This window comes from Tiliqua scincoides, chromosome 16 (assembly GCF_035046505.1).
Source record: "Tiliqua scincoides isolate rTilSci1 chromosome 16, rTilSci1.hap2, whole genome shotgun sequence".
Taxonomy (NCBI): domain Eukaryota; kingdom Metazoa; phylum Chordata; class Lepidosauria; order Squamata; family Scincidae; genus Tiliqua; species Tiliqua scincoides.
Genome location: NC_089836.1, coordinates 2,311,122 through 2,320,928, shown reverse-complemented (window position 1 = coordinate 2,320,928; position 9,807 = coordinate 2,311,122). Strand labels below are relative to the sequence as shown.

General features: G+C 51.6%; 1 protein-coding gene across 1 annotated transcript in view; it reads right to left on the bottom strand.

Moving 5' to 3' along the window:
- Nucleotides 1–3,810: 3,810 nt before the first annotated feature.
- The window catches only part of AK1 (adenylate kinase 1), a 31,714-nt gene continuing 25,717 nt past the window's right edge, over nucleotides 3,811–9,807 (bottom strand). The window contains exons 12-14 of the mRNA XM_066610665.1: nucleotides 9,416–9,532; nucleotides 7,187–7,378; nucleotides 3,811–4,227 (exon numbers count right to left, since the gene is read on the bottom strand). Coding sequence (XP_066466762.1) covers nucleotides 4,159–4,227; nucleotides 7,187–7,378; nucleotides 9,416–9,532 — 378 coding nt within the window. The 3' untranslated portion in view covers nucleotides 3,811–4,158. The remainder of the gene's footprint in view (nucleotides 4,228–7,186; nucleotides 7,379–9,415; nucleotides 9,533–9,807) is intronic.

Here is a 9,807-nt window from a genome sequence, read left to right as displayed (position 1 = left end):
AGGAAGACAACCAAGTCCCCTTCTCCCAAGGCCTCCAGCCTCTTCACTAATGAACCCAACCATCCTCACCTGAGTCTTTTACACCCAAGGAGCCCCAACCAACTCTAATGTCAAGGCAAGAGAAAATCAGAACCCCCCCATGAAACAAACTTAAGACACAACAACAAAAGGGGTCTCATGTGGGTTGTCCACAACAGTGTCATGACAATCCCCCCCATCCTGTTAAAGGCGCAGGAGCCCAGAGTATAGGGTGGCAGGTACCCCAGGAAGGCGAGGGAGAAGGGCAGCCTCCCTGGACCTGGGTGCTGCAGGTGCAAGATGATGATGGCCTTTGCTTCGCCTCTCAAAGTCACACCTAGACCTTGTGCATCTTGCAGTGTTGCCATGCTGTACTGCTGGGATAAAGGGCTGAGATGCTCTCCTCCACACTTCCTCTCCCATTTCTGTTTCCAGGAAGGGTGCAGGAAGAGGAGTGGAGGCAGGTGGGCGCATGAAAATAGACACCCCCTGCCAATCTGCCGCCCGAAGGTGACTGCCTCCGTCGGCCGCACTGATGTGCCAGCCTTGGCCGCCCCATCCTTGTGGCTGCAAGTATAGGCCTCCCCACCCCAGACCGCAAGGAGACAGGGAAAGGCATGACTCATGCGACGGGCCTGCTTGGAGACCTCCATCCCAGACAACCTCTCGTTTACACCTGCGCAACCCTGTGGGTCCCACAGCCCTACGACAAAGACTTTCCTCTCTCTACAGCCTCCAAGGAGATGACTTGGCACTAGCAGAATGTCTTTTCCTGCCCCCCAGGAGTGGGGGGGAGGTGAGGTATGCAAGTGTGCGCATGGGGGGGGTTGTCACATCCTTCCCCTCCCCCCCCCGACATTCCAGGCACGCGCCATCTCCCATCGCAACTTGGCAGGCCACAGACTCGTCCTCCGTTCCTGTTTATCACCCCCGGCTCCACGGCCCTCGTTTGATGACTTGGACATCTGAGCATGTTTTTACAGTCGCTTTCCTTCCCCTGCCGACATCTCTGGAGCGACACCAGCAGTCTCCCGGATGCCTGCCTGCTACCTCCCCATTGATGTGTGTGCAATGCTTGCGCAAGAGAGAGACACCCCAAGTTGGACCAATAACCCACAGTTGTGGAGGGGGGGGGGTTTCAGAAATATCTCCCACCAGGCGACTATATCTCCCACTCCAGGCTCAGTGGAGATGATCCCAGGGTCAGCCCCTAGCAAACATCTCCAGTAGGGCTACCCCACATTTGTCTGAAACTCCAGAGAGCTGCTGCCAGTCAGTGTTGAGGATAAGATGGACCAATGGCCTGACTCAGAAGGCATTTTCCTACGATGCACAGGTCTGATTGGCCAGTGACCATGCTCACGCTGATTGATTGATTGATACGTAGGTTCAATCCCTGGCACATCTCCAGGTTGGTCTACGGAAGACCTTGAAGAGGGCTAGACCACCTGCCTGATGGGTGAAACAGCCCCCATTTAGCACAGTAGGACCAGCTACCAAATAAAACATAGGAAACTGCTTTTCACAGAGACTGGTCACATCTCCCTATACTGAACACTATCTCCCGATCTTGTCTGATCTCGGAAGCTAAGCAGGGTCAGGCCTGGTTAGTACTTGGATGGGAGACCGCCTGGGAATACTGGGTGCTGTAGGCTTATACCATAGTCTTTCCAGACTGAAGGTTGCCAACCAATGGTCACTGACAGCCCAATCCTACCAACACTTTCCTGGGAGTAAGCCCCATTGACACAAATGGGACTTACTTCTGAGTAGACACGCCTTGGATTGGGCTGTGGTTCATCTGGATCAGCATTGCCAACACTGACCGGCAACCCTCCCAGCTGAACCCAGACCCTTCTGAATGCAAAGCGAATCCCCTAAGACTGAGCTATGGCCTAGGACTGCACATCAAGTAGCCCCCCACCCCCAAAGCCCCTTTCCAAACCAACGGGGACAAAAAATGACACACACAAGATAGAGTAGTTTAGACAGGCTTTAATGATGGTACGATAAATACATTCGGACGGTAGGCTGGACACAGGGACTAATTTAAGACTCGGGAGTAGGGTGGGGGCTGTCGTTTTTTGCCCCAGCCCCATGTATAAACATCTTCCATCATTGTACAAAATAAAAGAGGATATACAGTGTCATGGTACCTTTCCAATGTGACTGTAGGATCTGTGTGTTTGGAGTGATTTAGCAAATGAGGCACTGTGCGCTATAAAATTTCACCCCAGTCCAGATATCCCACCCTGGCTTTTGTTTCCAAGTCACCCACCCACCCAATCTCTCTCCCCGACATGCATGGAGTCTGAAAGGAAAAAAAAAATAAAGACGGGGACATTTTGCAGAATTACATTTCGGTACCCAGGGTTTTCACCGAGAGACCACTGCAAAAGGCACATAGAGGCCATTTAGCATTACCTTTTACTTTTAAATTGGTATCCTGGTCCCCTATAGCAGTGATTCTCAAACTGTGGGTCAGGACCCACTAGGCGGGTCATGAGCCCATTACAGGTGGGACCCCATTCATTTCAATATTTTATTTTTAATACATTAGACTCGATGTTACACTGGTAAGGGACTGCATTTGGGGAAATGTCACAGATTTGTACTTTTTAACAGGCTACTGTGAAGATGCTTTTAACAAGGATAGTAAATGGGACTTACTCCTGCGTAAGTGCGGGCAGAATTGCAGCCTGTTAAAAAATTTACTGCTTGATGATGTCACTTCTGGTCATGACATCACTTTGGTTGGGTCCTGACAGATTTTCATTCTGAAAAGTGGGTCCCGGCGCTAAACGTTTGAGAACCACTGCCCGATAGAGTATCAAGGGCACAAGCCTAAACAGGTCTACTCAGAAGCAAGTCCTATTTTGTTCAATGGGGCTTACTCTCAGGAAAGTGTGGTTAGGATTGCAGCCCAAGTCACCTCCCATTCCTATCCCATCTCCAAGGGCGGCTTATTGTCAACAAAGACAATATTAAACCTCACAGATTAAAACAAGCTCTCTCTAATTCTACTGTGATGTGTTCTTCCTGGCCCAGTTCTCAGTGAGGAAAGCCCACCACAGAAAACCAATGGGGATTTCTCACCTTGGGGGTGAGATTTGTCTGTAGAAGGTCACCCACCAGAAAAGCGGCACTAAACTGAAATACCCGGAGCCCAAGAAGAATGAACCTGTTCTCTACAGGAGTGTCGACCTACATTTTTCAGATTCCAACTCATCCCTAATCCTTTCCAATTGCTCTATTGGGGCCAAACCAAGAAGGGTATTGGGGCCTTCAGTATTGGGGTACAGTATTGGGGCCAAACCAGAAGGAATGTGAGCCCTAGTGAGCAGAGCTGGCACCCTAACGGAGGTCGCCACACCTCATGGGAACACACCTGAAGGTCTCAGCTTCAACCCCTCGCATGCCCAGAGAGACCCCTCCTCTGCCACCCCAGGCTGCCGTCGCTAGTCAGTGTCGACGATACTGAATGAGATGGACAGAGATGAACTCGGACTGGCAACTTCTTCTATGTGCTATTTACAAGAGAGAGCAAACGCACCAGGACTCAAGGTTCAATGTCACACGTAGTTGGGCCCTTAAGGAATAGTAGCTGGCCTCCTCCTGCCCCAACCCTTCTCTCCAAGAAGAGGGAAAACAAGATCCCCTTCTTTTTCCTTAGGGATGTTATGGAGTGGGATAAACAGCCTGCTTCCTGCCCTTAATCAACCCCTGCCGCGAGGAATGCAAAATAAAAGTCCTTCCTCTTGGGAAGGCGGCAAAAAACAGGAGCATCTCCACTTACGAGAGAGAGAGAGAACTTTACTTTGGAGAGAAGCTTTAAGCAGGCCAAAGGGCGACCATGTCCTTGAAATTTCCTCCGCTGCGCTCTGTCCATGAAAACAGGATAAAGCCACTTCCGCTTGTCACAGCCCTGGAGACTGGAGAGGAGATGGAGCAGATGGGGAAGGAGGGGTTGCAGAGGCTCATGAGTGGGGGTTGCAAGGGAGGGCACCTCTGTGTAGATCTGGGGTGCGGACTGAGCGAGAGGGAAGGGGGGTCTCGCTGCAGGTGGGGAGGTGGACAAAGGTGTGAGAGGGGACGGGGTAGGGTGGAGAGCTGGTCTTCGTGGGGTGGTCTTCGGTGGCTTTACTTCAAGGCATCCAGATGAGTGCAGACTTGCTTGAAGACATCGTCCACGGAGCCTTCTGCGTTGATCTGGAGGATGACAGAGAGAGAAGAGGGGGGAAGCTCTTAAATTTGGGCCTGGAGTCAGCAACGTACAATGGCCAATATTGTTACGCCATTGTACAAACCGACGGTCAGGCTACGTCTGGAGTATTGCGTACCTCCGAATGCACAAACCTGAATTTCCACCTTTCCTGCTGAAGCAGGTCTGCAATTGCCAAACCCCCCTCCCCCCCCCGAAATGGGCTAGCTGGACCTTACTCAAAAACGCTGCCCGGTCAGAGTCCACAACACTAAACCAGAGGGACCAGCATCTAGCAAGGAAGATTTTGAATGGCAATAGAGCTCGTGTGGGGGGATGGACATAAAGCACACACCCCCCCTCTCCCTGTGCCTCTACTCCAGTTGAAACTGGTGCGCTCAGCGGCTACTTTAAGCACACCAGGAGGGCATGACTCTCCCCTGTGGCTGTTGTCTTGTTGCTCTCTGAAGCTTTTGGTGGGCCGCTGTGAGATCCAGGAAGCTGGACTAGATGGGCCTATGGCCTGATCCAGTGGGGCTGCTCTTATGTTCTTATGCTCCCTGGGGCGTTTGGTGGGCTGCTGTGAGATCCAGAAAGCTGGACTAGATGGGCCTCTGGCCTGATCCAGTGGGGCTGCTCTTATGTTCTTATGCTTCCTGGGGCATTTGGTGGGCCGCTGGGAGATCCAGGAAGCTGGACTAGATGGGCCTATGGCCTGATCCAGTGGGGCTGCTCTTATGTTCTTATGCTCCCTGGGGCGTTTGGTGGGGCGCTGTGAGATACAGGAAGCTGGACTAGATGGGCCTCTGGCCTGATCCAGTGGGGCTGCTCTTATGTTCTTATGCTCCCTGGGGCGTTTGGTGGGCTGCTGTGAGATCCAGAAAGCTGGACTAGATGGGCCTCTGGCCTGATCCAGTGGGGCTGCTCTTATGTTCTTATGCTCCCTGGGGCATTTGGTGGGCCGCTGGGAGATCCAGGAAGCTGGACTAGATGGGCCTATGGCCTGATCCAGTGGGGCTGCTCTTATGTTCTTATGCTCCCTGGAGCATTTGGTGGGCTGCTGTGAGATACAGGAAGCTGGACTAGATGGGCCTATGGCCTGATCCAGTGGGGCTGCTCTTATGTTCTTATGCTCCCTGGGGCATTTGGTGGGCTGCTGTGAGATACAGGAAGCTGGACTAGATGGGCCTATGGCCTGATCCAGTGGGGCTGCTCTTATGTTCTTATGCTCCCTGGGGCATTTGGTGGGCCGCTGTGAGATCCAGGAAGCTGGACTAGATGGGCCTTTGGCCTGAACCAGGAGGGCTCTTCTTATGTTCTTATTTCTGTTTTGGTCCTGAGTGGGATTAAAACTCTCTTGCTGGGTCCTAGTCGGCTGAACGAGACCCCCGGGCTCCACCGCCACGACAGCCCTCTGTCCTGAGCAGCTATCAATCTCCACAGTGGCTTCCTCCCTAGCCAAACAGTGTTCTCCCCCACCCACCCCGCCATCCGCTCCTGCCCCTAAATCCTCAGTCTGTCTGAGGCTCTTCTTGCTTCCCGCTGGGTCACCGATTACTCATCTGTTTGCAATGCAAAGTATTCCGAGTTCTGCAGGAAAGGCCCTTTGAGTTATGAATGATTGTTACTTATGAACTTCATAGAAACCGGGAGGATGCACAGCTCAATGTCAGAGCACCTCTTGGCATGCTGAAGGCCCCAGGTTCAAATTTTGGCACCATCTCCAGGTAAAGCTGGGGAAAAACTACAGACCCTCTAGAGAGAGGCTGCCAGTCAGTGCCTGACGCAGGAAGGCAGGGAGGTAAGGCACACCTGGGAGCGGATTCTAGTATACGGGGCTTGCTTCTGAACAGACAGGCATAGGATTGGACTGGAAGGGAAATGGCTTCCTATATCCAGGTGGCCAGGCCAGCTGCAGTTCTCAGCCAAGCGGACCACATACACGATGCAGGTACACTGAGGACGGTTGAGGAACACAGTGGTTCCCAAACCGTTCAGCGAAGCTCCAAAGGAAGTCATGAGGGGTGTTGCAAAATGTCCCTGGCACCCTCTTCTCAGACACCGCCATTTTGAATAGTTCGAGAATGTGCGAGATCTCATGCCCTTCTCATGAGAAGAGCACGTGTGAGCTCAGGAGGACTGGGGCGGCACAAGACGCTGGCTCCCCTGGCCCTCTGGATTCCATTATCCATTGGATTTGGTGTCTGGTGGGGGGCCTGTAATGGAGACCCCCCGGATACCAAGGGCACACTCTATTTACTGGGTATAAACTGGGAGTCAACTGGATTAAAACGTAAGTTTCGTGTGCGTTGGCTCTGTCATGTCGTGAGAATGGATGATGGCCGGATCCCAAAGGATCTCCACTATGGAGAACTCGTGCAAGGAAAGCGCCCTACAGGTAGACCACAGCTGCGATACAAGGACATCTGCAAGAGGGATCTGAAGGCCTTAGGAGTGGACCTCAACAGGTGGGAAACCCTGGCCTCTGAGCGGCCCGCTTGGAGGCAGGCTGTGCTGCATGGCCTTTCCCAGTTTGAAGAGACACTTTGCCAACAGTCTGAGGCTAAGAGGCAAAGAAGGAAGGCCCATAGCCAGGGAGACAGACCAGGGACAGACTGCACTTGCTCCCAGTGTGGAAGGGATTGTCACTCCCGAATCGGCCTTTTCAGCCACACTAGATGCTGTGCCAGAACCACCATTCAGAGCGCGATACCAGAGTCTTTTAAGACTGAAGGTTGCCAACTACACTGTTCATAGTGGGTAAATATATTTAAAAATATTGAATAATATATTCAATATTAATAATAATAATATTAATAATAAATATTGTCTATTTAAGAATATTCAAGAATTCTTAAATATTGCGGCTCTCAAACATCTGCCTTGTGGCTCTCAAATATCTGAAGTTTATCATATGTGGCTCTTACATTAAAGCAAGTTTGGCCACCCTTGGTATATATTTATTACCTTGCGGACAATCCCCTTCTTCTCATACATTGCGATGACGGGCTCGGTGGCCTTGTAGTATGTCTCAAGTCGCTTCTTGATGGTCTCCTCGTTGTCGTCCACTCTCCCGCTGGTCTCCCCGCGCTTCAGCAGGCGCTTCACCATGGTGTCCTTGCCGGCGTCCACGTACAGCAACAGCGTGGGGGGTGCGATCTGAGCAGGAGCGCAAAGCAGACCGTTTGACATCCCTGCGCTAGACAGACCAGTGGTCTAACTCTGAACGGCCAGCCTCCTATATACAAAGACTGGGATACACCAAGATGCGACCGCTGGATCTGGCGCTTTGAGATGGTGAAAGCCACAGAGTAACTGAGGCTACAATCCTATCCCCAGTTTCCTGAGAGTAAGCGCCACTGACTGTAATGGGACTTACTTCTGAGTAGGCATGCATTGAATTGGGCTCTAAGTCTTTACTCAGTGTGTGGTTGGTCTGTGGAACTCCTTGCCACAGGATGTGGTGATGGCATCTGGCCTGGACGCTTTTAAAAGGGGATTGGACAAGTTTCTGGAGGAAAAATTCATTACGGGTTACAAGCCATGATGTGTATGCGCAACCTCCTGATTTTTGAAATGGGCTATGTCAGAATGCCAGATGCAAGGGGGGGCACCAGGATGAGGTCTCTTGTTATCTGGTGTGCTCCCTGGGGCATTTGGTGGGCCGCTGTGAGATACAGGAAGCTGGACTAGATGGGCCTCTGGCCTGATCCAGTGGGGCTGTTCTTATGTTCTTAAGGAGAGCTCCCTGCTGCCATCTTGTGTTGCTTCTGGATATGACAAGCAGAGAATGTTCACAAAGGAGTAAATTTTACACAGTGGTTCCCCGAACGGTGGGTCGGGACCCACTTGGTGGGCTGCAACCTGATTTTTGGTGGGTCGCCAAAGGGTGATGACAGATAACTAATTGCCTCAAGGTCCGCGCCTATTCAAAAATCAGATCCTGGAGCTGCTCTTTACCTTGCAAAGAGCTCAGCTCCTGCATTTAGCCACAAAGATAACTGCAATCGCCCGACAAGGAGCTGAGTTTCTGAAGTTTGCAAGCATGTGTAAATATAGAGATAAATGTTTTGAGGGACTTTTTTCTGAGGGTCTTTCTAGCTCTCCTTTTTAAAAAATCTGGTACTTAGGTGGGTGCTGTTGAAGTGTTGTTTAAAAAAGTGGGGAACCACAGTTCTAGAAGCAAAAGATGCCCTGATATCCCCCCTTTGCCCCGTAGCTATGTCCCACCAAGGCTATACAACAAAGCATCAACTTTAAATACCTTCATCAGGGTGCTGTGATCCTATCACAGGGCTGTGATCCTATCACTTTCCAGTCCTGTTGAACACAGGGGGAATTCATATCTCCCCACAAGCATCTCATGCTCGACCCACAGCAAGTAGAAGAGAGGCAAGAACCAGGCCTGTGTTTCCCAGTACTTCCAAATCCATCAGGCAGATAGTAAGCAAAAGGAGAGGGGGTAAAACCCTTAAACTGTTGGCCAGTGGTTCTCAAACAGTGGGTCGAGACCCGATTTTTGGTGGGTCACGAAACGGGAGAAAGCCAAAAGCTGACAAGGAAAATGTACCGAGCCCTATGAAAAGCGGGACTGAGCCACACATGCATGTTTAAAATCATAGAGTTGGAAGGTACCTAATAGGTCATCTAGTCCAACCTCCTGCCTTAGGCAGGAAAAGGTCTAGAGCAGCCATTTTCAACCACTGTGCCGTGGCACACTGGTGTGCCGCGAGTAGTCCACAGGTGTGCCACAGGGATTTGGGGAAAGGTGATTTATCATTAGGGCCAGTGGGTTGATGTGAGCCCCCACTGGCAGCATGGTGTGCCTTGTCAATTGTCAAGAACCCGATGGTGCGCCTTGACCATTTTAGTGCCTTGCCAGTGTGCCGTGAGATGAAAAAGGTTGAAAATCACTGGTCTAGAGTACACCTGCCTTAGATTTACTCTAGAGTAGGACACTGTGCCTCAGTCCACTCCGAAAGGCCGGCAACACCAGAGTGGTTCAATCCGATGAACGCAGACCCCGACACACTCTTTAGAATGAAGTCGTCCCCCCGCCCCAAGCTGGCAAGGAAAGTGCATTGAGCCCCATGGAAAGCAAAACTGAGCCACATTTACTCAAGAGTAGGTGACCATGCCTCAGATCTGATCAAAGGCCAGGCGAAGGGGAACGCAAAGCCACCAGAATGGCCTTACCTTCTTCTCAAACTCCACCCCCTGGTTCACCTCCCGAGGGTAGCCGTCGATCAAGTATCCCTTGGAGGAATCAGCCTTCGACACCATGGCGTCCCTCAACATATCAAGAACAGTGTCCTGCCAACAGAGATGGGAGGGAAGCAACAGGGTTAACGTCAGAGGGCACTCCTTGCTGGAGCTTTAACTAGATTACAGCCGCGTTAGGGGCAGCGGACACCTGGCGCTGTCTGTTCTGGGGTCCTTGCAGCTTGGACTGCATAAAAGAGTTTATTCAGCTTCTTTCTGCTGAGTCAGACTACTACCACCCAATTCACAGTCTACACAGGTTGGCAGCAGCACTCCCAAGTGCCAGGCCTTGGACGGCAGGGCTCTTCTTCCAGGCGCCAGGCCCT